General features: G+C 45.7%; 4 protein-coding genes across 10 annotated transcripts; 1 reads left to right on the top strand and 3 right to left on the bottom strand.

Moving 5' to 3' along the window:
• Window positions 1–100: 100 nt before the first annotated feature.
• Nhe1 (Na[+]/H[+] hydrogen exchanger 1) lies at window positions 101–2,388 on the bottom strand. The gene is made up of 5 exons (XM_017148818.3): window positions 1,602–2,388; window positions 1,145–1,548; window positions 1,020–1,084; window positions 631–962; window positions 101–575 (listed from the first exon to the last, which is right to left on the bottom strand). Exons 1-5 carry the CDS (start codon window positions 2,270–2,272, stop codon window positions 101–103), a joined length of 1,947 nt encoding a protein of 648 aa, XP_017004307.2. The 5' UTR covers window positions 2,273–2,388.
• Window positions 2,389–3,421: 1,033 nt separating this feature from the next.
• On the top strand, window positions 3,422–10,636 carry Sam-S (S-adenosylmethionine Synthetase). Of its 4 annotated transcripts, none has more exons than XM_017149062.3 (7): window positions 3,422–3,543; window positions 4,309–4,534; window positions 6,374–6,451; window positions 6,816–6,938; window positions 8,016–8,128; window positions 8,829–9,508; window positions 9,576–10,636. In XM_017149062.3, the coding sequence occupies exons 2-7, from the start codon at window positions 4,411–4,413 to the stop codon at window positions 9,682–9,684; spliced, it is 1,227 nt and encodes a 408-aa protein (XP_017004551.1). In that variant the 5' UTR covers window positions 3,422–3,543; window positions 4,309–4,410; the 3' UTR covers window positions 9,685–10,636. The 4 variants fall into 4 exon arrangements, with proteins under 4 accessions (XP_017004551.1, XP_017004560.1, XP_017004543.1 ...); XM_017149071.3 differs by lacking the exon at window positions 3,422–3,543 and adding an exon at window positions 3,654–3,816; XM_017149054.3 differs by lacking the exons at window positions 3,422–3,543; window positions 8,016–8,128 and adding exons at window positions 3,808–3,941; window positions 7,068–7,180.
• Window positions 10,637–11,565: 929 nt separating this feature from the next.
• On the bottom strand, window positions 11,566–16,442 carry LOC108062454 (ATP-binding cassette subfamily G member 4). Of its 4 annotated transcripts, none has more exons than XM_017149170.3 (10): window positions 16,325–16,442; window positions 14,321–14,573; window positions 13,895–14,018; window positions 13,752–13,839; window positions 13,591–13,692; window positions 13,389–13,534; window positions 12,820–13,333; window positions 12,592–12,760; window positions 12,282–12,538; window positions 11,566–12,223 (listed from the first exon to the last, which is right to left on the bottom strand). In XM_017149170.3, the coding sequence occupies exons 2-10, from the start codon at window positions 14,523–14,525 to the stop codon at window positions 11,795–11,797; spliced, it is 2,034 nt and encodes a 677-aa protein (XP_017004659.2). In that variant the 5' UTR covers window positions 14,526–14,573; window positions 16,325–16,442; the 3' UTR covers window positions 11,566–11,794. The 4 variants fall into 4 exon arrangements, with proteins under 4 accessions (XP_017004659.2, XP_017004640.2, XP_070071874.1 ...); XM_017149151.3 differs by lacking the exon at window positions 16,325–16,442 and adding an exon at window positions 14,943–15,096; XM_070215773.1 differs by lacking the exon at window positions 16,325–16,442 and adding an exon at window positions 14,656–14,852.
• Window positions 16,443–17,516: 1,074 nt separating this feature from the next.
• LOC108062356 (ATP-binding cassette sub-family G member 1) lies at window positions 17,517–24,600 on the bottom strand. The gene is made up of 7 exons (XM_017148996.3): window positions 24,116–24,600; window positions 21,232–21,349; window positions 20,175–20,364; window positions 19,102–19,935; window positions 18,874–19,042; window positions 18,711–18,811; window positions 17,517–18,646 (listed from the first exon to the last, which is right to left on the bottom strand). The coding sequence occupies exons 1-7, from the start codon at window positions 24,297–24,299 to the stop codon at window positions 18,146–18,148; spliced, it is 2,097 nt and encodes a 698-aa protein (XP_017004485.1). The 5' UTR covers window positions 24,300–24,600; the 3' UTR covers window positions 17,517–18,145.
• Window positions 24,601–27,542: the final 2,942 nt, after the last annotated feature.

Below are 27,542 nucleotides of genomic sequence, written 5' to 3' on the forward strand. Positions count from 1 at the left end.
TTTGAACTAGAACAACTTAAGTAATCAATACGATCCTTCTCTTTGGCCACCAAAGTTTACCAACACAGCCACAGATGTCCCTAAAACAGCCTTCGAGTTCCTACGATCGCGTCAGATGACTCTGACTTGTGCTGGCCGCCAGCCCAATCTCCTCATCCGATTCATCCGAATCCAAAGGACTCACGCGAATGGCTTGGTACCACTTGTTAGTCAGGTCGGCCATTTGTGACTTGCACTCGTGCAGTTCCTGACTGTTGAACCGTCGCGTAAAGAACGGAATGAAATACTTCCGGTCCATGCGCCCAAAGCGATCGCGAGCCTGTGTAAAGGTGACGTCCTCTTCTTCCGTGAGCTCCGACAGGTGCTCCGAGTCGATTGCCTGACCCCATTCGCGGGTCTTCGACAGAGAAATAGACTTGGAGCGCTTTCGGCCGCTTCCGCTTCGACGACCTCCCTCCTCAGTGGTACTCCGCACGGAGCCACGTGTGCGGCGCTTCTTTCCGGGCTTAAGATACTTCAGCAGCGGCATTGTCGAGCCGCCCAATACTAGCGTGGTAAATAGCACGATGATCAGTCTGAAATTTTAATTTTTTAATGACTGGGTACTTTTTGCAAGCCGGAACCACTTACGTAGTTGTTATGATGACGTGGCGCTTCTCCTGGCTGTCAAGGTTTAAGTGCAAGGACAGTGCGTAGGAAATAGCGCCTCGTAGACCTGAGAACCACATGATGAACTGCATTTTGTTGTTGATCTTATGCTCGCGGAATTTGTTGACCAAGAAGGCGAGCGGGAAAATGTTACAGGCCCGCCCAATTAGGCAAAGCACAATGGCCCATATAACAAAAGATAGTTCTACTTGGTGCTTAAACGAAAAAATCGCCAGGCCCAGATAAGCAAACACGCAGGTTTCTGCAATGAAAGCCAGTGTCCTCATCGTCTGTTGCATGGTGATTTGAGTAACCTGCGATAGAATGGTTTCAGCATGTACATACGCAAAAGTGAATTAGCAGTGACTCACAGTGGATAGGTTGAAATGCGTGTAGTGGGACATGACGATTCCACAAAAGAGGATGGCCATGATGCCTGTTGGAAAATAAATGTTATTTGGGGTTGTAGTTCAGAGTCAAAAACCCCCTGACTTACCGCTTAAATGAATTCCCTCGGCCAGGACGTACGGGGCGTAGGTAAACATGAGCATCATGGCAAACTCGAGGGACGGATGCTTTCGCAAGTCGATGTGCTTGAGGAGCAGTGCCGATATTAGGGCGAATATAACTCCAATGCCGGCAGACGCGAAGAACATGGCGCAGAACGTCTTTAATGCACTAAACATTGCCTCCCCAGTGCTGGCTTCGGCATTTGCGTTGGCCGACTGGGTAATGGATGCAGTCAGCACAATCGAAATGGCGTCGTTCAGGATGCTCTCGCCGAACACCAACATGTTGAGTATGGGGTCCACGTCCAGGGCATGGAAGATGGCCACAGTTGCGACGGGATCCACAGCCGAGATGAGCGAGCCAAAGGCAAACGACTCCGAAAAGCTGAGTCTACAAAAGGCGGCTTTCAGAGCTTGTGGGTAAATAAATATTCTTTAACATACCGAAATGCCACCTCCGCCAGACCAAGCAGGTAGATCCCGGCTCCGATGACCAGCGCAGAAATCGTGGTGCCGAATATGGCAAACACCAGTATGGATCCGATGTTCTGAAAGAAGTTTCCCTTGTGCAGATTGTAGCCGGACTCGAAAATAATGGGCGGCAGGAGCACCAGGAAAAAGCCCATGGGCGAGAAGACCTCCTCGCGTTTCCAGCTGCCGTTCTCTCCGGACATCACGTTCAGCGACAGGCCGATGAAGGCTCCCAGGAAGACCACCACTATGCTCTCCGGCAGGTACTGGAATCCGGTCTGCAGCATGGAGTGGATCAGCAGGATGCCCAACATGATCACGCAGATGACGAAGAACAAGGACAGCGAGGAGTTGTGCTCCTGCTCGACGGCGTGTGAGTCGATGAGCGGTGGCTCAGTCGCCACAGAGGATGTGTTTCCCTTCTTCGTGACGCTTCCATTGCCAGGAGCAGCAGTTGGGGGCTTGATATTCCCCGGAGGACTGCTGGCTGACACATCGGGCGCGGCGTGAGTGGAGTTAGAACTTTCTGGCGAGGTGGAGTTGATGGTTGTACTGTTGCTCGCCAGCTCCTGCCCGCTGATGTCCGCCGCCGCTCGAAGAACCAGGAAAAGGGCGGCCGCACTACAAACTAGCCAAAACCTCATTTCGACCAACGGAATATGACGTGGTCGCTGAAAACGATCGCATTTAACTTTACACAATTCGTTCAATTTGTTTTTCTTCACAAACAGCTGTTTATCGCCCTATCTGACGTTTATCGGACAGAGCTGCCATATCATTTCGGCCAACTGGCGCGGGATTTGAACATATTCAAACGGAAATTGTGCATGTAATAGCGTTTAATTGATTTCAACCGAACTGTATACTACACAAACAAGAATATTAATCATCGACTCGGTTTATGCCCAGTCACGCGGTGCTAGGGTCACATAGCTGATAACTCTTGTGCAGATTTATTGGGACCTGGCAATATTAGGTAGGGAAAAGTATTAGTCTAACGTGATTGGAAAACTCTATTATCGAAGGATTTCAAAGGTAAAAACTTTGGATGTACATGACTTAGTATAGTAAAAGCATATAAATATTCTTGAGAAAAACAATAACCTATATTTTATGCAAGATAAAAGATATTGATTATACCTTGGTAGTTAAAACTTCTGTCAATATGGCAATCTTATCGATGGAAATTAAATGCATTGCCACAATCTCAAATTTGCAAGTTCCCAGTATTTGTGCTCAGGAATATATTTACTTGCACATCTGTCCAAATTGTTTTTCGAGCACACGCGATCTTCTTTGGGCCCCAGGGGGTCACTGGTCACACCTAATTTGAAAGATAATGGAGCCCGCTGTTTTCGGTTACTTTCAGTGGGTATTAGAAATTTTAAAATCTACATGCTGATTACCAAGCGCCTTGATCTTGGCAGACCTTGTTTGTGCCATGACGTGAGCACTTTTTCGATTGCACAGATTGTACGAATGGTACGAAAACCCTAAATTGGTTTCGATTTCCCTTGAACAGAGAGAGGGTCGAATGATCCCTCAAGGGTCAATCACTCCAAGTTGTGGGGAAGCTAGAATTTCAACAAATATGTAGTCATCAACTATCAAGGCGCCTCGTATAGCAATTGTGAATATCACCGAATATGTAAAACTGAATTGTTGTACATAAGCCAGAGAGAGTAACACCAAATAGATTCTGAAAAGTGTATATAGGTGCCTAGCCTGGTAGCACATAGTTTTGTTCTGATAAGCTCTTATTTCCTGCCGACTCATCTTCCCAAATGCTGGCCCCGCAAGTTTATAAATATTGATCGCCTCTAAAAATCAACCGCAGTCAAGCTCTGGTTGAGCAGGAATTAAGTCGGACTTTCAGTCGAGTCTCGTGAAATCCTTGGATCAAATCAAATCCCAAGTGAGTAGGAAGGATCCGGAACCAGATCCACCAAGTGTTCGCTCCCGCGCGGGGTGGCAACGCTGGGCGGGGGAACAGCTGATGCAATAGCAAAAACGTGGAGATGCTGATGAAGTGAAGTTTTCTGAGAGTCCCGAGAACGCCAGAAAGGTTCGCGGCCCCCACGAAGAGCGCCAAAATAAGCCCCAAAATACGTACTGAGTCAGCCGAAGAGAACAGTTCCCTCCCTTCCGTTCGCGACGATAAGCAGAAGCCCGCTCTCCCTAGGCAGAGGTATAAATTCAGAAAGCTGTGAAAAGTGTGCGCTCTTTTTCTACAGAACCGTCGCCAAGATAGGACGTGTGTTGGCTGCGCCGCTGATTTGGTTGCCGTCGCTGAACCAGTAGAACTCAGAATCAGTGTGTATAATTTATTGAACTTATAGCTAATAGCCAGTCGAACGGGCATTTAAAACAGCTACCTGCCCAGCGACTAGTTTTGACCCCTCGCAACGTGCGTGCCGTGAGTGTAGCGCCCCCGCCCCCCGGTTGTGTGTGGTAAACACGCAGCATAAAGTACATAAAAGAAAAGCGATTATATAAAAAACTATACACATTGCGAAAAGCGTGCGAAAACCGGAAAATCCCAACAGCCTTGGGGCGGCGGGCGGCGGAGGTTCGCAACTGCGAAAATAGCTGTGTTTTGTGAGAGTTCGGAAAATCAATTTCGTCAAGCGCTTTTTTTTAGCCCCCGCTAATGTGGCCTGTTCTCTCTCTGTTCCCACAGCTCCACCAACAACTCAACCGCCCGGAACTCGTGTGTTGAAGCCCTTCTCTCCGCCAGAACTACAAGCCTCGAGCTACAAACTACAACAAACTTCCCAGCAAAATGCCGCAAAAGACAAACGGACACAGCGCCAACGGCTGCAACGGCAGCAATGGCAACTCCTATGACATGGAAGACGGAGCCACATTCCTGTTCACTTCCGAATCCGTGGGCGAGGGCCATCCAGGTGAGTGCTCCATTGCATCCGCGCCGCCTCCTATTGCATCACACCGCTGCATGTGCGTTGTGTGCACAGATACAGGCACAAATGCACACTCGGCCCTGCTGAGGGATGTACGTCTGCGTCGTCTGGCGGTGCTCATAACCTAACCAAACTGTTTCTCCAGGGTCTGAGGCCCAGCTGGTTGCCCTGTACCCTGTACCCTGTGTTCCCACACCTCCGCCGTCGGCTGTCGGCTGAATGCTGCCTGCTGCCTGAGATCTAACAAAATGGCGACGGAGTGCTATGCCGCATACCTTTGTTGACTGCTACCCAATTTGCGCTTCTTTTGTAGCGGCTGAGTGGTGGCGAGAGGGTAGCGAAAAGCGAAAAACGTGCTTGTTTACTCAGCGATTTGATGGAGTGGTCTTCCCCCCGGATCGCTGAAAACCCACCAAGAGCAGAGGCGTTTCGCTACGCATCTCATGGATTGTGTTTTCCCGGAACCCTGACTCTCGGCTGCATCGTCAGGTGCCACAGCCGGCAACCAGGCAACCAGGGTCCACATGAAACAGCTGGGCCACTCGAAAACCCCGCACAGCGGCGGGCCAACCTTGTGCTTGTGGGTCCGACGCAATTTATAGACTGGTTCTTTATCGTTTGCGGCTCTCACACTTTCGGGGAATCTGCGTCATGCGCACCATGTGCTTCTGGCTCACTGGGAGCTGGGGAGCTGGCAAACCAGCAAACTGGCAACTGGGAGCACGAGCATTCTCTGCGCTCTTCTGCGTTGCTTATGCACTTGTACTTGTACTACACTTGCTCGTAGAAGGCGATCAAAACAAGGGCCAAACTAAAACAAACCCACGTTGACTTTGTGGCGCTCCACGAGTGCGAGTCCGCTTTCGAAGCTTATCTTTCCGGCGAAATTGCCAACCACGTGTTCCGCTCGAGCTCGGGCTTTTTGCCGCTGCCAGAGTTTGTTTATATCAGCGGGTCCGACCAGCATACGAATGTATTTGACAACATCTGCTGATAAGGGAGCGACCTTTTATACTACGCATTGATTACTTTTACCATTCTATACTTTATAATGCCTAATTAAGTCGGCTTGGCAAGCCAGCCAGCCAGCCCTAGACAGCCCGGTTGATAAGCGCCGAAGCCGCCCAAAGAATACACCCCGAAGGGTTGACATTAATTTCACCTGTCTTCCTGTGACGCGTGAGTGACGGGCCTGTTCGAATCGGGAATGGGGAACTTATCTAGCCGGAAATTAGGAAGTAATTTTTCCATCTCAGAGCCGCTTTTCCAAAGCCCCGAACTAAACCACTCTCACCTATTGGCGATCATTTTCCCAGGCGAAATCGAGACGCATCGCAATTTATGTGAGTCAACACTTTTACAGTTTTGCCAATTCATGAGCCCATTGCTGACGCAACGTTCAAGTTCAATAGCGCTGTTTCCACGAAAAGCTGCCGAAAGTCGAAGGGCTCCAATTACGCGCCCTGTTTCGGGACAAAGCGCTGGCAACGCGACTGGTATCGGATGAATCCGAGTCCAAGGATTCCATGCGCGACTCGGCTTCGGATTCCGTCATATTTTGTTTGAACAACACCATCGTCGCCTCAGGCTCTTGTTCTGAGTTATAGACACACAGCGGCATTGAATTTCGCTGGCTATCGCAGACTGAAAATTAAAATAAATCGCATGGCCTGGCAATTTTTCTGTCTCGCCTAGGCGGCGGCAATCGTTTGGGGGGAGCGCGTGTGTATTTGGCACAAACGCTGCTCCTTCCACATCCCCTGCCGCGATGCTTGGCGGTACACGTTTCCGTAGCTCTACTTACCTTCTCCTCTCTTCTTGCAGACAAAATGTGCGACCAAATCAGCGACGCTATCTTGGATGCCCATCTGAAGCAGGATCCCAACGCAAAAGTGGCGTGCGGTAGGTGCTAGAGCAACCAGGACTCTTCCGTAAACCCATAAACTGAAATCCCATACGCCAAGGCTACTGACCTCTTTGAGCCTCCCGCAATCGGTTTCTGACAGAAGTTCGACCAAAGGCGCCGAATGAACATATTTGTCTTTGAGGGCGACAGACCATCCATAAATAAACTGATCCATAAAGTAAACATTGGCGTAGCAACCGACGCGTGTGCTATGCTTTTGGGAGTCGGCTTATTCGATGGCCTGCATAAATAAACAAGGATAACCGATCTGCAAGGCGATGGGAAGTTTTTGGATTCACTGGAGAGGCTTGATTCGCTATCAAAGGAAGATTGTAAAACATTTTGTATGCTTTTATATAGAAACCGTCGCCAAGACTGGCATGATCCTGCTGTGCGGCGAGATCACATCGAAGGCCGTGGTCGACTACCAGAAGGTTGTTCGTGAGACAGTGCAGCACATTGGCTACGATGACTCCTCCAAGGGTAAGTGTCTGCTAAGAATATAGAGACTATTTGTGGGCGGGTTTCAGGATTCGATCCTCACGTCGAAAATACGTACACACTTGTAACCCAATATTAAATCACCATACAAATCAAATCAAAATCAAAAAGGTTTCGATTGGAAGACCCTAAATCTGCTTGTCGCCATCGAGCAACAGTCGCCCAACATTGCCAACGGCGTGCACATCAACCGCGAAGAAGACGACGTCGGCGCTGGTGACCAGGTACAGCAAAGCTTATCCGTTCTCCTCCTACCGCCTAGCACTAAGTGATGCGGAGAGTGTGTGTGCGTTCGTTCGTTTCGTTTCCATTTTGTTAAGTGTTCCCCTAAATCGTATCTTTCCCACATTAACTTGGCTCGCTCACAGGCCAACGAGAGTTTCACCCTTGTCATTAAAAGCAGATGATTACTAAGAAGCATTCATTAGACCGGCAACTATTTAACAGCGGCCATTTAAAATAAAAATTAATTTGATCCCATATTTACAAAAGATTTGGTCAAGGACCATCATTCAATAGCAATCTGCAGATAATCAGTTGACTGGTGCAAACTAGCAAATCAATAACTGCTGAAAACATAACATACCACACATTTGGATTACACTGCGGGTGTTCTAACCACATAAATTGCATTCTACCAAATCCATCGAAAGATTTATGTAACCATTATAAGCCCGCTAGTTGTCGTCTTGAGGAAACCAGCGAAACGAAGCCTTGCATGCGGCATGTATTCCCCCCATCGAAGAAGACCGAAGGGTTTCCTAGACTACGGTATACAATAATCCATTAGACATTAGCCTATCGCTAAGGAGTCCTGATAAGGATTGAACAAGAGCTCATTTCTTATATAAACATTTATTATAATCTAGAATAATAGGGTGATGCCAATCATATTATAAACATTACTTACAGACATTTTCCTGTGTGTGTGCAACTTTGCTGCGCTCTTTTCTTTTATCTTTCTCTCTCGTTTCATATGTTACAAAACACGATACAAACCAATACCATAATTTAAACGAAATTGTACACTTTGCAATCGCGGTTCGAAACTCACAAAAGGTTTCGATTTTAAAACGTGCAACGTGCTCTTGGCATTGGACCAACAATCTCCCGAAATCGCTGCCGGAGTTCATGTCAACCGTGCCGAGGAAGAGATCGGTGCCGGAGATCAGGTGTGAATTAGAAGCAGTAAAGCAAGTAATCGCAGTCTCGGCAGGCCGGGATCGTAGGCCCTTTCCAAAGAGCGACGCATCATCTGTTTCTCTGTAGATTGTCAATTGGTTACGGATCCGATACTCACGGTGGTTGGGCGTTTTCAAGCTCTTTGGAAGGGGTGTTACCGCCACTTGTAAATTTGTGTTTATTGTTTCCTTTATATATTTTCGTAACTAATCGAAAGAGTGTTTGACGACTGTATTACTATTTACTTTGAATTCATCTTTAGTTTAGTATCACATGTAGCGCAATATTGCTCTGGCAATTACTCGGCCCCACCAACTTTGCATTATTTCGCCTTGATTGTTATCTGAAGCTGCAAAATTCATTCGTTGTTCTTGCCGATATATGATTTAGCTTTATTTATTCGGTCTATACCACTGTTTCAAATAACAAATGCGGAAAACCTAAGCACACCCCCGCATATTCATCACAAACACACAAATTTATTACTATACTTTGGCTGATAAGTTGCATTACCGTATTCTCTAAAAACCATAAGCTTTCCCAATCTATACCTCATGCTTGATTCACCCTCAAATTTCCTAACCCAATTGTGTTTTATTTCACTAACGCTACTGACTAACTTGGTTTTGGTTGTTTTGCTTGGCGTTTCAAAGAAAATATCGTTTCTAAAGTTGAATGAAATTTTTGCAGGGCATCATGTTTGGATACGCCACCGATGAGACCGAGGAGTGCATGCCCCTCACGGTCGTGTTGGCCCACAAACTGAACGAGAAGATCGCTGAGCTGCGTCGCTCGGATGTCTTCTGGTGGGCACGTCCCGATTCTAAGACACAAGTCACCTGCGAGTACCTCTTCAACCAAGGATCTGCTGTTCCCAAGCGCGTCCACACCATCGTGGTGTCCATGCAGCACTCTGAGAAGATTTCGCTGGAGACCCTGCGCTCGGAAGTAATGGAGAAGGTAGTGAAAGTTGTCATTCCCGCCAAATACATTGATGCCAACACCATTGTGCACATCAATCCCTGCGGTCTCTTCGTCATCGGTGGACCAATGGGTGACGCCGGGCTCACGGGCAGGAAAATCATTGTGGACACCTACGGAGGTTGGGGAGCCCACGGCGGCGGTGCGTTCTCTGGCAAGGACTTCACCAAGGTCGACAGATCCGCAGCATACGCAGCCCGCTGGGTGGCCAAGTCACTGGTTAAGGCTGGTCTCTGCAAGCGCTGCCTTGTCCAAGTCTCGTATGCCATCGGTCTTGCCGAGCCCCTATCCATAACAGTGTTCGACTACGGTACTTCCCACAAGTCACAAAAGGAACTCCTGGATATCATCCGGCGCAACTTTGACCTCAGGCCCGGCAAGATTGTCAAGTAAGTGCAGAGCTCGACAAGCCACTGTATTGTCCCGATAATTAATTGTTCATCTTTTTGCGCTTAGGGATCTAAACCTGCGTCAGCCAATCTACCAGCGCACCAGCACCTATGGCCACTTCGGTCGTGCCGGCTTCTCGTGGGAGGAGGCAAAGCCTTTGGAGACTGATAACTGACTAGACGCTGACGCGCCGCTCCCGCAGTCACCATGTGCTAAAAGGTCGAAGCCATCGTTATCGCCATCAGCGTCAACATCAACAGAAACCACAACACCAACGTAATTTTTAGTTTCGTTTTTAAAGTTAAAAGTCGGGGAAGCGAGCTGCATCGGCTTGCGACCTCCTTTGGGCTTTCGTTTCTAACTGCACCTGCGCTCTTCGCTATATAATTTAAACCAATTCGATGTGTGTAGTCTCCTCACACAACTCTAGTTGTAGTCGACATACTACCAGCATATATATACTTAATAGAGGGCTCCAACACAATTGATGAGCTTTAGTTATACATATACATAGTATAGAGTCGCTCAGTTTTGTTATCACAAAAATTGAAGAAGTAGTTAGCCTGCCCTTCAAATACCCTGCAATGTAATTCAGTTGGCATCTATTGAAATTGTATAAAACTGTAATATCCGTTGCCTGGAAATTATGCACCATTCTCACGCCCTAATTGTACACATATTTTTGTATCTTTTAATATTGCTATATGTTGTCGTATGCGTTGTATATGTTTAACCAAAAGTTTTTAAACAACTCGATTGTATGTAAATTACACACTGTCTTTGTATTTTCTGTAATCAACCAACCATAAGATAATGTATTTTCCTTTACAAAAATATATTAAAATACAGATTAAAAGTTTGTAACGCATAAAAGACCTGTATGCACAGACCGGGCATTTTAATTGCAGAATCAACAGACTCAGTGCCATGTCTTGTGTTGCAATTAACAAAGTAAACAGTCGACCAGTTCAAGTTGCTCCTGGTATTTTACACAAGCGCCGAATGAGACGCCCATAAAATAGTTTAATCTGAAATATTGTAATATTTAAAATATGTACAAGTCAAGCAAACTTTCACATGACAATGATCATTGCAATAAACTTAATCGACAGTTTTAATTAAAACAATGCTCTGCTTCCAGAAGTCGTACATTTATATATTATTTTTCTGGAAGTCTTAATGCCAAACGATATTTTCACAAAGCGTTACATTTTTGCGGTTTTACTGATATGTGTACAATTAGAATTGGAATTTAAATTTAAGTCAAGAACACCCCCAACAAGAAATGAATCGATATATCGATAGCTATCGGACAGATACTGTCGCTATATCGATATGTATATCGCCATCACTGCTGAACGCGCAGACAATTTATCGATTACAAAAGAGACGCCTGCTGAAAGTTTTTCTACCAAATGTGAAGTTTTTATTAATATTAGAAAAGCGGTGCCAAAATAAGAACTAGTCGGAGTTCCTAGATATCAATCTAAGTGTGGTGAAGCAACGGAAAGAACTGTTTGGCCGGGGTCCGCGGTTCTTCTTCCAAAAACAAAGCTGTAACGGGTGCGCCACATACTTGATCTTCTGGGACAGGTGTCTCAGCCAGAAGCCTCAGAAACAAGGAACTTCATAAATCTACTATATACTTACATATCTGGAAGTGCGCAATACATATGTACATTTGTGATCGACTAATTGGCATTGTTGACACAAGGAATCCGAGGAACGGCGAGTGAAATAAATTTGTATTCCGTATTAGAAGCCCAGGATACTTTTTGTGGAGACCAGGTATGTACATAAGTTAACATTGATTATTTCTTGGGGATATAACAAAGGACATTAGAAATATGTATGTATGTATCGCCGCCATTAATATATTAATATATATATAATTAAAAGGCGGTTGTTTAAAAACACAAAATTTGAGTATTTTTCGATACTATCGTCTGTTTTACCAGGCTTTAGAATGAACTTGGTTTAATATTGCTTCCTCTTTTCATTTAATAATTTGAATATTATTTATAAATAAATCCATGTAAAATGGTGTCACTTAATAAATTTGCATTCTCAATCAATAAGTTTATCCTAGGTTTATCATATATTTTTTCTATATTTATTTATACATATGTAATCGGATATCACTTTGCCCATAACAATATTTTATTACCCTGACTTACAACTGGTTCTTAAACTAAAATAAGGTGGTTTATATGGAGATTTGGACTGACCACTGAAATCCCGCTTAAAACTATTTTTACACTTTCACATTTTTCCCGATCGTATTTCTAATAATTATACGAAGTAAAGTTAAAATATTTAGTCAACAGCTGTAGGACGTATGCGAGAATCGGGTTAACCGCCGATTTTTTGAGCCGCTGTCTAATCATAATGTAGGCAGCGACAGTGAAAAGCAAATAGAAGCCAATCAAGCAGGTGAGAGACCACATATAGTGCATGTTCTCAAAGCCAAGAAAGGCTAGGAGAACCTTGGACTTTTTAAAGGAACAAAAAATTTCCGTGTCCTCGCAAATTGTGTCTGCGCGTCCGTAGTCGTACAGAGAGGCGACTAGGCCTTCCATACCATGGCGAAGGTAGCTGAGATGCATCAGAAACCTCATAAGTGGCGATATGTAGGTCCCTCCGCCGTACCCAATCCCGTATATAGAAAGCAGGATCAGAGGCACGGCGAGCACTGGCCCCATGAACATGGCATTCTGAAACAATGGACCCGATTAGGGTATACTGGAAAAGAGTAAGTGCACAATTACCTACCACCAAGCTTAATCTACTGGAGATCAGTAAGCCAAAACTGTCCGAAGTTAGGGCGGTAACGAAAGCTATTGTAAACAGCATGGCAAAGCGGAACCATTCCAGAGGCTGGCTGGACATTAAGTATACAATGGACAGGTAAATAACGGCTAGAATGAACATGGATGGCAGCTTGGAGGACACCATTGCAGCGTAATAGGAGCTAAGGCGGTACCACTGGTTGTTGTACTCCCTCTTCAACAGATTTATTTCCGTGGGAACTGGAATATTCTTAAGTGAGCAATGATGTTTTGGAATAAAATAAAGCACTTACAGTAGAGCAGCACAGGCATCATAGGCAGGTACAAATATGCTATCACAATAGTAAACATGAAACCGAAATTGAAAAGCGCTTTCGAGGCCGAAGTGCCCATTCCAAAGTAGAGTGACCCCACCAGTAACGCCAGTACGATATTCATGTAGAACTTCAGCTTGATGTACGACTAAAGGATCGAAGATATTATAAAGTAGCGATTTTGCGTTTTTCCTCTAGGGCCCTTACCTTGTCCCTCCACATTTGGATTAGCATCCGCACTAGAAGTATCTTGTACTGCATCCACCAGTTACACTTGGCTTGCAAAAGCTTTGGACTGATCTCCTCCTCAAACTGATCCATTTCGTAAAACGACGATGCTCCCGATGTGGTGTCGGTTTTGGTGGGTGTCAGTTTTCCGTCTTCTGATGGCGGAGTCCATCGTGTAACCTTGCCATTGCCCACGGCCTCCACCATCGGCCCGTGATAGGAGTCCCCGTACTCGAGGCATGCCACTTCGATGATGAAGTCTGCCGGGTTGTATGTTATTGGACATCGCAGCCCAAGGTGCTCCATGTAGGGAACAATATTGGACCCTCTTCCTTGATAGATGCATTGTCCCTCGGCGAGGACATAGACTGCGTCGAGCATCTCGAAGATCTTGGCGGATGGTGTGTGGATAGAGCAGATCACAGTGCGTCCCCCGGCGGCCAACATTTTGAGCAGGGCAATGCACTGAGAGCTCGACAAGTCATCCAGGCCGCTGTTGGATGAGGCGTGACATTAATCTTTATATTTTACTGGTTTCATAAACTCACGTCGTAGGTTCGTCTAGAAAGATCACAGGCGGGTTGTTGACCAGTTCGAGGGCAATGCATAAACGCTTTCGCTCACCACCCGAAAGCTTTGGGGCCATAGTGTTCCGGGATCCTTTCAGGCGCAGCATTCCCAAAATTTCGTCAATCTAAAAGGGTTTAAGATAAGAATATGACAAGGTAAATGTTTTCAAGTCAATCTTACCAGCTCTAATTTTTGCTTAGTATTGAGTTCGTTTCCCAACTTTAGGTTTGCCGCCAAAAGCATCATTTCGTGCACCGAAAACTGCGGATCCAGGACATCTGTCTGCGAATTGTATGAGTTTGTATGAGTTAGGAGAACACTCCTCAGAAATCCATTCGTACCTGCATTATGTATCGGGACATTTTACGAAAGACTCGCAAATCCCGGGGACTGTTGTTGACCAGAATCTCACCGGAATTGCTGACAGCGCTGTTGTAGGATAATGATGGATTACTTGATAGTGGTTTGATGTGTTGCATTTTACCGGAATCCGGCCAACAGGTTCAGCAGTGTGGTTTTACCAGAACCCGAAGGTCCCATTATCGCAGTGAGCTCATGGGAGTGGAACGTTCCGTTGACTCCCCGCAGAATCGTCTTTGACTTTGAAGCTGCAGGAGGTGTCGATAAATTAAAAAGATTTAACTCGGTGGAATACAAATGATTCATTGTAGCTTGTAAGGTAAATTTAATACTATTGACATGAATTTCACCGTAGTTAATGTGGAATTAGCTGGAATAATTGCCCTTTAATATGTGCATTTTCAGCATCAAAAAACAAGCGGTTGTGGAAACGGCAATTACTTTGAGAATTATGTCCAATTATCATTCTTAATAACCCATTATCAGACACGAATATATTCATTACCAATTACCCAACCGCAATGATCATGAGCGGACCATATTCACTCACCATTCGCCTGGTCGGGGACGTCATAGCTGAGTTCCGTAAACTGCAAGTTTACCGCTGGCCAGGATGGCAAATACTTGAGTCCGTTGACAGATTGAAAGTCCTCCGAGTGATCGGGCTCGAGGCTAATGGCGTTTATGTCGCTGCTGTACTGAAGGGAGCTGTTCTGGGAGGTGGTGCTGCCTTTCAAGCTGATGGCAGTTTGCATCTTGATATTTCTAGAAAACGCCGTTGTTTCAATCCGATGTCATTGCTCCTAGAATTGGGTGTTGAGAATTTTTGATAACAAATTTAACAATTTCGCCTCTTAATCGCCAATAAAAATTGATTTAGTTTACAGTTCGCATAATGGCTGGCTTCTGTGATAACCTTTCGAGGGGGTATGCGCTCGTAATACTGGAATCTCTTGCTGTCATTTAATGGCGCAGATTCATTTGTACAATGGGAATCAATTAGTAAACAGCATCGTACACAAAAAGTAAATAAGTTTGTTGGTTTAAACCAGTTTGCCAAATTTATCTTCACCGCTTGTTTCGTTAGCTTGCTACTTCGAGTCGAGTTAATTTTACGCGGTAATTTTGTTTCGCTTAAACTGAAATGCAAATAATTTCTAAAAATTACATACGCGTATCAGGAACCACGAATAGCGCCCTCCCTTCGTTCTGGAAACAAAATTCAGCACTGACCGAAGAACTTTTTAAATGAAATTCATTTCCCCCGGTTAACCGGGAATGCGCGATCGATGTCGATGTCTCTGAGCGCAAACCGAAAACAAACTCAGATTTTCAATTGATGGACAGCAGTACACAGTACATACACGACTGACAGCCTGCTCGAGTTCTGACCGAATGACTGGCCGTCTGATTGAGCGCCGGAGGTCTGGAGATCTGGCTGTCCGGCTGGTTGCCGACCGAATCTGGGTGTGGGGGAAGAGCAAGTGTCACGGAGAGCTGATGAGTGGCCCTAGAAGGGTCGATTTGCAATTATCGCGCTGCAGTCACTGCACCACAGACAGAACTTTCGGAGAATTTCAAGTGTTATCAGCGAGTGAGCAAATCCATAGCGGAAGTTTTGTTCGATGCTAGATTCAAGACGCTAGCTGATTAACGGGCGGACGGTGCGGATGCGCAATCTGGACGTTGTTATTCACTCTTTATCTTTTCTTGACTCTCGCTGATTTCGGGCATTTTGCGACCGAATCGCTTTGTCTGTGGAAAGCATTTAGTGGCAGCTTGTGAATACAAATATAATCGTGAGTCGGACCTGAAACGGGTGCGTGACCATTGGCCCCCACTTTTTGATACCGTTTAAACACATTTCGGGTAGCGTCGCCTGCGGACTCGCAAAGGTGTTGCCTTCAGCTTGTCTAGGGTACACGAAAGGCGACTTGCCGGCAGAGTCTTTGTCTTGTCCGTTTTTGGACGTTGCTGTGTGAGTAATGGCGCATGTAAATGCATTGAAGCGGCGAATGTTGAACTTTGTTTCGGCTGGTGATACATGATTAACAGGCATACATTGTACGAGCAATATAAATATGTGTATATCTAAGAAGTACCAGTTCATTTCAAAAATATAATTATACGATCGCTAGTGCTCGTACATTTACCAGAGCATGTGCTTTTCAGTAAACAAAGCAGAGGCGTCTTTATATCTTATGTACACAGAATTATCGGTATATAGGTTTGTGGGCTTTTGAGTCATGCACCGAAAGACCACGATTTGATAATAGGCCGCTGATAACAACTCCCTGAGTCGACCCAGAAATCGATTAAATAATTGACTTTGCTCGTGCCACTTGGAAGCGTGGTAAACAGTAGTTGGAAAAGAAATTTCTATCGTACTTGCAGTACACACTCCCGCATTCTTGCACTTGCTCCCGACTTTTCGGGTTCAACGAACGCGTTTAGATATAGCCGGCGGGCACTACTATTTGCAGCTGCGTAAATGCACCACTCACTGGCATTGAAGCTTCGGAGGGTGGATTGGCGGAGCTATGGGGGGACTTACTCCACTTTCTTTTTGTAGTTGCTGCTGTCGCTGGCTTTCCACTCTCTTTCTCATGGCGGCAACCGCGACGGCAGCTAGGAGGCGTCGACTTGTTGCACCGACGAATGAAAATGTACTGAAAGCGAGTGCAGGAAGAACGCAGCGGTGACTGCTACTGCGCTGCCTTACAGACGTGAAGCTCAGGTCTCCCAGGCAGAATTCTTCTGCCCTTCTAGTCAGAGAATCAGAGGCTGGTTCCTTAGCTAAAAAGGCAGAAAAACTTGTTTTGCAAGATCCGGAATTCGCCGTTGAAGGATATGGCCGGTCTATTTATACCGATTACACTTACCGGGCCCACAGAGGAAAAAGTGCTGTTTCAGTTCCTCCGACCTACCTCAATCCGATTGGGGCTTTCGGTTTTTAGCCAAAAATCAGAACCATGTGACGTGCGTTGAAAATCTGGGACGTTTATTTCAAATTAATTGAAAAACTCTTTTGTTGCATGAAATTGAAAATTCATTCGCTAAAGGCGTGCAAAATTATGGTGATTATCATAAGCTGCAAGCTGCCATTACGGCAATATCTGGCATATCTCAAGCGAAATTGCAAGCTCATTGGAACAGCGAAAATAGCGGTTGCAGTCAAAATTCCCTAACACAAACAATGATACCTCTATTTGAATGATTTATAGAGAATCTTAACATTTACAAATTCTTTTTAATTGGAAATGGAACAAACGTTTGTTTTGCTTATAGAAAATTCTACAAAATATATATATTTTAAAAAAGAGCTAATGAATAACGCAACTAGATTTCGATAAAAGAGAGTAGTTAGGGAATCTTTTTATGTTGGCCGCAGCAGCAAATTCCGAGGGAACTCGGTTTTAGTCTAGGTGGCTAATATTACATAGCAATACCAATTCATTTGCCATCCCAAATTGTATATGCTACTAACCAGCATAACTTCAAAGTGACAGTATAAGTACTGGTTAATTCCCAATTGCCACTTTGAAAAAAAATGTATTATCGTTTCGCGATCACATTTTAAAACTGGCTCGTAGTTAACGGTCGTTATATTACTCGTACAGTTGGAACGTCTTTTCCGCCAGGTGTCGCTGTAAGAGCTTTTATACAGCAAAAGTGCTGTTTAGCTTGGCGTATATTCAATAAAGAATCCCCTCTTTTTCCACTTCAAAAAACCAATACAGCCAGTATTTTGTGTATAATTTCTTTATTTCCTCCAAGAATGCACTATTTATAAATACAAATGTGATTATAAAATATGTATATGTTGCAGACACTTAAATACCATCTGGATTTATCATAAACCTGTATTAAAAAGTTTTGTATAAAATAATTACAAGCGGGCTTATAGTACCTTGAATAAAAATATGTGTATATTACAAGGATTTCATTTGTTCAGGGACACAAAATGTGTGTTAAAAGGTTTTTATTCACAGACATTTACAAAACAATCGTTTAATACATATGGAAATGTATTCAAATATTCTTCTTCTTTTTGGCAAAAATGTGGGTTTTCATGTTTAATAACTTATTTCATTACGCGATCCTTATATCGAAGATGTTGTGCTCACAGTGATTTGGTTTGATTAATTGTTGTAATGTTTGGCTAATCCTGCGGTTGGAATCAAGCTAACGTGAGGTGCGAAACCTACTTGCGTTTGTATCACCTAAAATATGAATTTCGCAACTAAAAACTAGGCAAAAATAAATGTTACAAAGGTTAATGATTAAGAACAGAACCCAAGACGCTTTGTCGAAAACTAATAGTAGGTACATAGAAAGCTTTTAGAACCGAAAACAACAAATAGCATTATAAATTCTAGCGCACAGTCTTCAGCTTCCAGCGCAAGAACAGGTACGCCGAGATGCGCAGCACCACGAAGATCACAATTAAGGCCACAATGTCGAGGGTGAAGTTGGCGTTCACCATGTCCAGTTCCTCCAGCGTCGTAGTGGGCGCCTTGAAGTGGCAGTACACCTGGAAGCACCTCAGCTTCTCGCGTCCGTACCCGTAGGTCGCCAGAGCAGTGCCCTCAAATCCGTATCGGATGTACGACAAGTATGTGATCCACCGTAAGTACACTGGTATAGCGTCGAAGGAGACGAAGAAGCCGGAGAACAGCAGGAAGGGCACGGACATGACGGGGGCCAGGAAAACACCGTTCTGCACATTCATGGCAGCTCCAACCACCAGACCCACGGACTGAGCCACAAACGAGATGAGCAGGCAGGCCGATAAGAACATGGAGAAGCGGAATAGCTCCCAAGGTTGTGAAGTGAAGTAATAGACGATCGACACGTAGATAACGCAGAAAATGGCCTGGAGGAGAAAGTTATTAGTTATCAGCTTCTGTTTGTCCTTTTAACGGCAAAGTGCAACTCACTTGAAACGGTAAATCCGCCACTGATATAGCCAAATAGTAGGACTTTAACGAATACCAGCGATTAAAGTTTTCCTTTAACAAAACGGGCATTTCCAGCGGGACTGCGAAAGATACATATTTTATTAACCAATCAAAAAGTACTCAAGAATCTGGCTTCACTTACATGATAGGATCGTAATGGTCATCGACGTGTACATAAGGAAAAGCATGTTGAAGAAAAGGAATCCCAGGTTGCTCAGAACTTTAGCTCCATCATTGCCGATGTCGTAGTACAGGGCACCGATCAGGAATCCAACCAATAAATGGGCGAATAATCGGAGATACATAAGAGTCTATACAATACAGGAAAAGAATTAGTCAACCATAATGTAGTGCCAAACAATCTGCTTACCCAATCGCGGTAGCTGAAGAGTAGAGTTCTCTTGAGGACCACCCAGAACTGGTGGAACTGCGAGGTCGGATAGCGCTCCGGCGATGTGATCTCCTCCGTGAGCAGGGCCGTGGTGCAGTTGACGGACTTCTCCACGTCGATCATGGCATCCCCCTTCTCGTTGGTGGTTACCAGGGCGGAACTGGCATTGCCCTCCTTCACAATATCGTTAACCATGCCGTTGAGCAAGCCGTTGTTTAGGGTCAGGTTGTCCTCGTACTTGCTGCCGCTAACGTTCGAGGCGTCGTTCTTGTCCAGAATGGCCTTCAGGTTCTGCACCTTCACCAGGTCGTTCCGAGCCTTCAGTCCGGCGTAGTCGGCCGCCGAGCGAATGTCCCGCTTGCCATTGTCAATGGCGTCGACCAGTTTGCGCGTGTGATCGCCGTGCTCCCCGCAGGAGACCTCAATCACGTAGCTGGCCGGGTTGTGGTAGCTGGGGCACTCCAGGTTCAGCGTGGACAGGAAGGGCACCAGCTGCTTGGTGCTGCCCTGGTAGACGCACTGACCATCGGCAAGCGTGTACAGCTGGTCGAACATCTCGAAGAGGCGAGCCGAGGGCTGATGGATGGTGCAGATGACGGTGCGTCCGCCGGCGGCCAGCATCTTCAGCAGATGGATGCACTGGAAGCAGGTCGAGCTGTCCAGGCCGGAGGTGGGCTCGTCAAAGAACATTATGGGCGGATTGCTAACCAGCTCCAGGGCGATCGAGAGGCGCTTCTTCTGGCCGCCAGACAGATTGCGAGTCATCGTGTAGCGGTGCTCGCTCAGGCTGAGAGTCAGCAAGATGTCATCGATCTGGAAGAGACAGCGGATTGTTTGCAGTTTTTGGGTGGAAGTAAGTTTTATTTTGGTTCTATTCAGTCGCGATGACTTGCTAGATTTCCTGTGTCCAAATAATGGCGTAATATGCCACTCAGAACTGGTTCTGTCAAATTAAATTAGGCTATAAATAATCTTGTCATCTGACTAGGGAGCTATGTATGAACAACCTTGTCTAATTGCCATGACTGATTGGTGGTCCCTTTGCGACTTACCATCGAATGCTTCTCGGGCTTCGTAAACTTCTTGCTGAGCTTCAGATTGGTCGCCACCGTCATTGCTTCCTGGACGGTGAGATTTCCGTGCAGCTGATTGTCCTGCATGATGTAGGCAGACAGCTTGCGGAAAGCACTCAGGTTGCGCTCGGCGCCGTTCATGGTGACGCTGCCCTCGATGCTCTGGGTTCTGCGGGTGCAATTAAACAGGAAGAGTTAGTAAATCACGTAACTGGGTATACTTCGAAATCTCTATGTCCTCTTATCTATAATCCTGAGCAGGCTTACCATTTTTGTCTTGATCGGGAAACCGTTTGTACGAACTGTTATCATGGGCAAAGTTAATTGCAAATAATCGGACGTGTATTTTATTGTGCATATCTACAATTGCTTGTATGCGGACACTTATTTGATATACAAAATATATATGTACGTATGTGCACGCGATCGGACAACTTGAGTCCGAAGTTCAGCAAACTAGTAGCGTATTCTCCCTCAAGTATTCAAACTAATAAAGCACGACGACAACGCCGCTGTGTGTTAGGAAATAGCCAAGCGAGGCGCTGATTACACCCCAGTACGATATATGTGTATCATGAAAATAGACTTCCTGCGACTCATTCACCGATCGAATCGGTTCGATCGCCGCTCCTGGTAACAACAGTAACAACTGGGCAGGTTAATTGAATTGTTTATGATTATTATGCGATACAGCAGAATTTAGCGTTTTCAATAAACGAATAAAGATAGGGCTGGCGAAGGGAAGTCGCTGCGTATCGGATCAGTCAGTATGGTATGTGTCGCGCATAAATTATATAATTACACAGAACACAGAGCGTGGAAAGGTCGGCGGTTCAAGCGCCGAAAGAGGCAGAGTGCTTATCAAGTCGCCATTATTATTACTGTTGATAGTACAGGGCTGGCTATAAACACACTCGCACTCGTTTCGCCGTATTCTCGTGTGCGGCGCAAGGTCAGATGGGTTCGGTGATTCGGATTTTAGCAGCTACTTGAAGTGAATGCAAATTATCAGGCCCCACCACCGGGCGAAACTCACTTGTAGCCGGACAAAATGTTGAGCAGCGTACTCTTGCCAGCGCCCGACGGTCCCATGATGGCGGTGAGCTCTCCCGACCGGAGGCGCCCACTGACGCCCTTCAGAATGGTCTTGGCATCTGTAATAAAAGGCACGAAATTAGTGTTTGCAACAATCTCTCGTTGGGGCTAAAAATAGTTGGCTTGGTTTGATTGGTCTTACGTCATTGAACCCAAGTGCCGCCACTCGACGATGAGGTACCGCTGGAACTACCAAACTATCAAACAAGGCGCTGCATCGGTCATCGGACGAGCAAGTGTAGAGCCGATAGGTAAACAAAATTTGCAAAGTCTGACAATCAAAAGGCATAACTCGGTCATTGGCCCCGCGGAGTTTTTCGCCTTCCACCTCCACCTCCATTCGGGCTTATGAATTCAACCAAAAATGGTATGACCGATGCTTTTAACAACCGAATTCAGCCGGAGTCTTCTGAACAATTGCAGCCACTCCCAAGTGGCATCGGAATTTGATTACATAAACCATATAGCCCCGCCAGACTCATCGAAACAATGGACATAATCAAAACGTCTGTAATTCTTGAGCAGCGAATACCTAATTGGCTACCGCTTTGGAATGGTTGGCCTCAGCATCGGTAATTTCGCGCATGTCGTCTAAATGGAACTGCTCAGATGCGGAAGTGCCTTATCACCATCGCATACCTATAAACCAATAGATTTGCACGACAAGCCATCTGCGCTTTACGGAAAATGCTAATAAACCCGTTTTCTTGGGGGCACGCGCGTTGCTCGCCGGCTGAGAGGCAGTCTTGACAGAAGATGGATGAACCATTTCATCGAAATCAGATGGTGGAATACCGAAATCAAGGGTTTTACGATTTCGGCTTAGTGGGCCAACGAAGTTGTAGCTTTAAAGGTTTAAGAGTTGCTTTTTAGCGACTATTACGAAGTGTTTCAATTTCAGTTTAGGAGTTTCATAACTCCGACTACTAAGGTTGTAAAGTACCGTGACCCGCTCAGAAGTGAAACCTGAGATTTATTAAGCTCGTGCAGGGGCTGTACAATAATTGTTTTACTCGTCGGCTTACTTAATCGAAAGCTGGCAGTGAACCTCAGCTGTCAGTCGCCGACTAGCTAGTCGCAGTCGTAACCACTAGCTACGCAACGTCTCGCATTGAACCGCAGCCTGAAAATACTGCCGGTACTTGCTAGCCAGTCGTGCAAGTCTGTAATAGTAATAGCACCAAAAGTGGGGCTGGGGCCACGCTTGACAAACGTTAGTCTAATGTTTATGACCGCACGGGATTGGACAACAAGTGCTGCCATTCAGCTGGCCCAAGAAAAGATTGCGCGAACCAGCTCCTTCAAGGGCGCTGCAGTAGCTTTTGTGAATTCAGCCCTCCAAATTCGCCCGTCCAGTGGCACTTAAATAGTTGAGCATCCGAGAACGCTCGCAGGTATTCGCCGCTGCCTTTTTGTTTACCTCAAAGTCTCATAGTTAGCAAGCCAAAACTGCGCGAATTCCATCGGTTGCCTCACAGCTACAGCTACAGCCACAGCCGCTTCGTTTTGTATACATTATTAGCCCACAAACTTAGCACGTCTGAGAAGGCGGCGTGCCATCTGCAAATCTTTCGGCCAGGTGAGGCACACTCACTGGCCAGTGTAAATACGTCCGTATATATTCGCATATTCTGAACGACTTAATTGAGTATGATGGCCGACCTTTGAATCTTGTGGCAATTTGCGGCTGTGCAAAGTTCAGACTGCTGCCGCCTCCAATTACTTTTGTACTCGCACAGCGGCCTTAAGCTGAAAAACAGGCTCTGACAATCTCAGCCGGGATGCACCGACCCGTTATAGAAGTGGTTGTCCTTGCCTCTGCGGCAAGTCCAGCTATCCGATTCGAGTTCGGAGTCCAAGGGGAGTGGTTTTGTGACTGAGCTTTTTATTGATTGACGGATATCTGAGAACGAAGCAGCTGTGCCCGTTCGAATACCAAATTATTGGGAATATTATCGCCCTGCCATCATTACCAATTCAAAATGGCCCCACGGGGCCACTCCCGCGGATACAGTGCATTTCCCCGGCGTATTAATGGAAGTTCTGCCCCACACAACCCCACTCAACCCCAACCCCACCATAGTTAGCCATCCGGTTATGACAAAACCCTAATCGCTCTGCTAACACAACGAGCACAAACCGCCGCCAGCAAACAAGCACTCAAACTAGAAAAAACAAAACCTCTCACTGCGGCCCGCTAGCATAGAATGCTTTGCTCATTAACAGCAACAGATCCGAGCAGCCCCCGTTCTGCTCCACCCATGCCCCAAGATACATAGATACACACAGACATGAGTGTGGAGAGAAGTGCGAGTACATGGCTCGCATTCCAGATGCTTTAGCATCGAGCCAACTTGTTGACTGCCTCACTGGCGAAAAGCGTTTGTGTGGGCAGTTACTGCGCGGCCACTGGATGTGATTTCGATGTATTTGGCACGGCTTATCGCCGTGGAACCCAGTGAACTTTGGCCACAGCCGCCCTTGTGTAACTGGGAAACGAATCGGATGAAACAACGGCGGATTACTCAGTGCTGCCCGTATGACAGCGCTGATACTGCGATATTGCTGCTGGCAGAAGAACAAAGAAACCAGAAACCAGCACGACGCGAAGCGCAGCTAAAGCAAACAAGTAAAACCCGCTAAAGCCTGGGAAGTGCGTAATAGCAACAGGGCACTCCGAAGAAGGAGCCCCCAATGGCACATGTGGGGTAGCACTGCTATCCATGCCGTAGCACAAAGAAAGCGAAAACAAAAACGTTGAGGTGTGATGGGAAGTGGGGGCCCCGTTCTCACGGGGCCCAGGTTATGTGCGGGTGTATACTTACTGCTCCGGTTTCCTTCCTTGACGCGGTACGTCAGGTTGTGGAAGGCCAGATCCACCGCCGGCCGCTTGGGCAGGTGCTGCAGGGTCTTCGGCTGGGCGGGCACTATCTGGGCCTTCAGCTGGCCCGCTCCGGCGGTGCCCAGCCTGTTGTCGTTCAACAGATTCGCATTATCGTTTTTAGTCATCTTGTGTCAATCAGTCAGCCAGTAACCAGTCGGGGATAAAAAAGCAAAATGCAACCACTGTGCTGAGTGTTGTGTGTGTATTCTTTGTAAACTTTGGCACTGACAGCAAACTGCAGCCCCTGCTGCCCTTCGTTCCCGTTTGGGTTCGCGTTTACGTTCACGTTCTCGATTCGATTCCACCACCGTTTGGTGTCTGGTCGGTCGGTGAGAGAAATTTTCCACCCGTCTGCTCGAAACGGAACTCCCGCTTCTCGGATTTTAGGACTTGACTCGCGCGCGCCGCGATCGCAACTGAAATAAGCAATTGCGGCAGTGGAACAAAGCCAGAAATTTAAGCGACCGCTGGCAGAGAGTGCCATCGCCATCGCACACACACTCTCGCAGCCCCAGTGCTCTGACGTCGCTGGCCAGAGTGGGACGGCAGTAGTGGGGCGCCAGTTCTGGCTGGGATTCTAGTGAGAGTGAGCAGAGACACGAGCTACTGGTTGTGTCTCTGGCTCTCTGAGCACCCCACTCTCTTAAAAGCCAGCGGATTCTTCAGCAGAATCTTGGATAATCTGGGAAAAGCGTCTAATCGGTGGGTATTCTTCTGATTTACCAACTGCTTCCCGGCCAAAAGAACATGCCACTTACTGATATCGAACTAGCCTTGTGGACAATGTTTATTACCCAGTCTTGCTAGTCGATAAGTTTATCAATACTTGATAGCATACGGATTAAATCCGGTTCGCATGGCTCCGGATCGCAGGTAAGAACCCTAGGAAGCTTAGGTGTTTGGCCAGTGCTATTTACAAGTTAAATTACAAGTTCATGGCCTGGGACTTGCTCATGACTCATGAGTTATTGCCGACGCTTATCTAGGGGTGTCAATGTATACCTGATAAGAGGCTCCATTGAGCCGATAAGGGGGTTGTACTTTGGTACCATTTAGTGTTTTACGGAAAAAGAATTTAATCGTTTGAAGGAACTCGGCTATAATAATACTCGTTAGCGTAAACTCATGTGTGTGTTTTGTTCGCACATCAGCAAGAAATGCCATCCGTCCTTCACATCAAGTCTGACAATATGAGCGCTTTTAATGGTCAGCTCTTGCGACGTAGGTATGTCACCAGTTCCCTACATTTTATGCGACATGAGGTCATATGTAGCGCGCTATTTACTGGGGCGTGGGAGGTCCTTAGAACTTGGCTCAGAGAACTGTTCTGGGGAATAAATTAGCTCGAATGTCTTCCGTTATGAGGATTGTTAGCGGAATGGGGCATTTCAAATTGCAATTTAATCATGTAAGATGGGGTGAGAAGTGTTATCAAAGCAAAATCTTATTGACTTGACTTAGGTTGCTCTGACAATAAGTCGCAGGCTGTTTGTATTTTTCCCAAGCCGATCGGGTTAAGCGAATGGCACTTGGAGTGTAAGCGAGAGCGTTGCAAAATTAAGTAAAGTGAAACCGGTTTTATTTTCGTATTTTTTGCTTCAAGTGAAAAGCACAACAGATCGACAAATGGCAGGCATTTTCCTAGTGCGAACCCCCATTTAAGTGATTTTTCCTAGTTTAGTTTCTGTGTTTGGCCCATTGAATACCGGAATAAAGTGAGGCACGCGTTTCCAGTTATGCTAAGATAATCATTTACACCGACATTATTTCCCGATGACTATTGCCGTGGAAATTTCTGAAGCTCGGGGTTATTCAAATCACGGAGATGTCAATGATTGGCAGGAATTGCAAACCGGTTGTGCTTCTATCACTTGTTGATTTCGTTCCATTAAAGGTGCTATCTGTTAGTTTAGCGAATTTGTTGTGGTGCATTTTGCTTCAGGCCCCGCCTGGCTGGGCTACTTACAGATTATTGTTTTCCAAAAACTGATTCCAACTGTACTTGTTCATGGTGCCGTTAACTCAAAAGCCGCTGCTTCGAAGCAACAAGTGGCCTTCGCAAAACGGCCAATTCGCAGGCCGTAGTACCAATGGGGCAGTCGCTAACCAAACCGACTATACCAATTTTCGATTTTGTGGCTTTATCCGTGCCACACCGCATTTAAATATGCACTCTGCCGAAGAGGAAACTTTCGTAGATTCTTGCGAAAGAAAACCCAAGCCGGCCATCCAGTGGAAACGATGCCACGCAACTGGAAAAGCGTAGTACGAGTCAGTACGTGTGATGCAGTCGCAGCTATGGTGGAAATTCGCACTCACACATCGCCAAATACGAGTTTCTTCTCTTTTTCCTTGTTTTCTTTGTTATGGCAACCTGAAGCTCGGCCAAAGTTATGTCAGCCGGCCAAAACAAAAAGCTTGCTTTCCCGCCACTCGGCTTTTGGTCGGAGAACTTGCCAATTGTTGCACTGCGGCAGATGGGTCGTCCCTCCATGTAAATGGGTGTGTTGAATGTTTTCCAAGAACGAGTATTGTTTACAAACAGTCTGCAACACTGATGTCCTCAAAAGATTAAGCTGAAAACAAAAATTGAATTTACATCGCATGTATTCTGTATTCTACATATTTGAAGCCTAAAAGCAGGCAATATTTTTCCTGCCCTTACAAATCCATATTTTTTTTCCAAAGGAAATCGCCTTATTTATCATTTATGCTGTCGAATAAAGGAATGAATACTGGAGTACTTTGTGTACTAGAAATATCTGTTATCCCCAAATCAGGTATTACTTTTCCATAGTCCAAGGGGTTAATTCCTATGGGATTGACCCATACAAATCAATATTGATTCTTTTCTGTAATTGCGGTTCGCTCGCAGGGTCGATCAAATGGTAAACACAAATAGCAATAACAGCTGATACGCTTTTGTTTGCACCGACTATATTTAATTGTACATAATGAACTTTGTACTAGGCGTGTATCCAAAACAGTCAGCCAGAGAAGAGCGCGCAGTGGTGGAGGTAGCCACGAAGAGATGGAGAGAGTGCGCGCATGCACCTCCTGGCTGCCTCTCTCTGGCGACTGCAAGTTGTTTATGGATCACATTTTGTTGTAATGCTGTAATATCGGGAACACGGAACATCTGCTTCCCTAAGGTATTAACTCGTTGTTTTGCTCTGAAAATAACAAAGGGAGAAAGTCGAATGGCGAGGGAGAACGGAAGATGTAAAAAAATGTATAATATTATAGTCATTGTTTACAAACGTTGAACTAAAAATTGTAATCCTGAACTACACATCATATTTTTTTTTAATACAGAATTTTGTAAAATATAGCTTAAGTAAATATTTAATTAAATATTTCTTGTCAGA

Source organism: Drosophila takahashii, chromosome 2L (assembly GCF_030179915.1).
Source record: "Drosophila takahashii strain IR98-3 E-12201 chromosome 2L, DtakHiC1v2, whole genome shotgun sequence".
Taxonomy (NCBI): domain Eukaryota; kingdom Metazoa; phylum Arthropoda; class Insecta; order Diptera; family Drosophilidae; genus Drosophila; species Drosophila takahashii.

Bases quoted from the DNA above. Each gene is read 5' to 3' on its own strand.
- Nhe1 (XM_017148818.3), bottom strand. From the start codon at position 2,272: ATGAGGTTTTGGCTAGTTTGTAGTGCGGCCGCCCTTTTCCTGGTTCTT. The intron at 1,549-1,601 runs GTATGTTAAAGA...CGCCTTTTGTAG, and splicing joins CTGGCGGAGGTGGCATTTCG to ACTCAGCTTTTCGGAGTCGT. The intron at 576-630 runs GTAAGTGGTTCC...TTAAAATTTCAG, and splicing joins CACGTCATCATAACAACTAC to ACTGATCATCGTGCTATTTA.
- Sam-S (XM_017149062.3), top strand. From the start codon at position 4,411: ATGCCGCAAAAGACAAACGGACACAGCGCCAACGGCTGCAACGGCAGC. The intron at 6,452-6,815 runs GTAGGTGCTAGA...GCTTTTATATAG, and splicing joins CAACGCAAAAGTGGCGTGCG to AAACCGTCGCCAAGACTGGC. The intron at 8,129-8,828 runs GTGTGAATTAGA...AAATTTTTGCAG, and splicing joins AGATCGGTGCCGGAGATCAG to GGCATCATGTTTGGATACGC.
- LOC108062454 (XM_017149170.3), bottom strand. From the start codon at position 14,525: ATGCAAACTGCCATCAGCTTGAAAGGCAGCACCACCTCCCAGAACAGC. The intron at 13,535-13,590 runs GTAAGATTGACT...AAACCCTTTTAG, and splicing joins CTAAGCAAAAATTAGAGCTG to ATTGACGAAATTTTGGGAAT. The intron at 12,224-12,281 runs GTAGGTAATTGT...CCATTGTTTCAG, and splicing joins CCAGTAGATTAAGCTTGGTG to AATGCCATGTTCATGGGGCC.
- LOC108062356 (XM_017148996.3), bottom strand. From the start codon at position 24,299: ATGACTAAAAACGATAATGCGAATCTGTTGAACGACAACAGGCTGGGC. The intron at 21,350-24,115 runs GTAAGTATACAC...CTTTTATTACAG, and splicing joins CAAGGAAGGAAACCGGAGCA to ATGCCAAGACCATTCTGAAG. The intron at 19,043-19,101 runs GTAAGCAGATTG...TGTATTGTATAG, and splicing joins TCTTCAGCTACCGCGATTGG to ACTCTTATGTATCTCCGATT.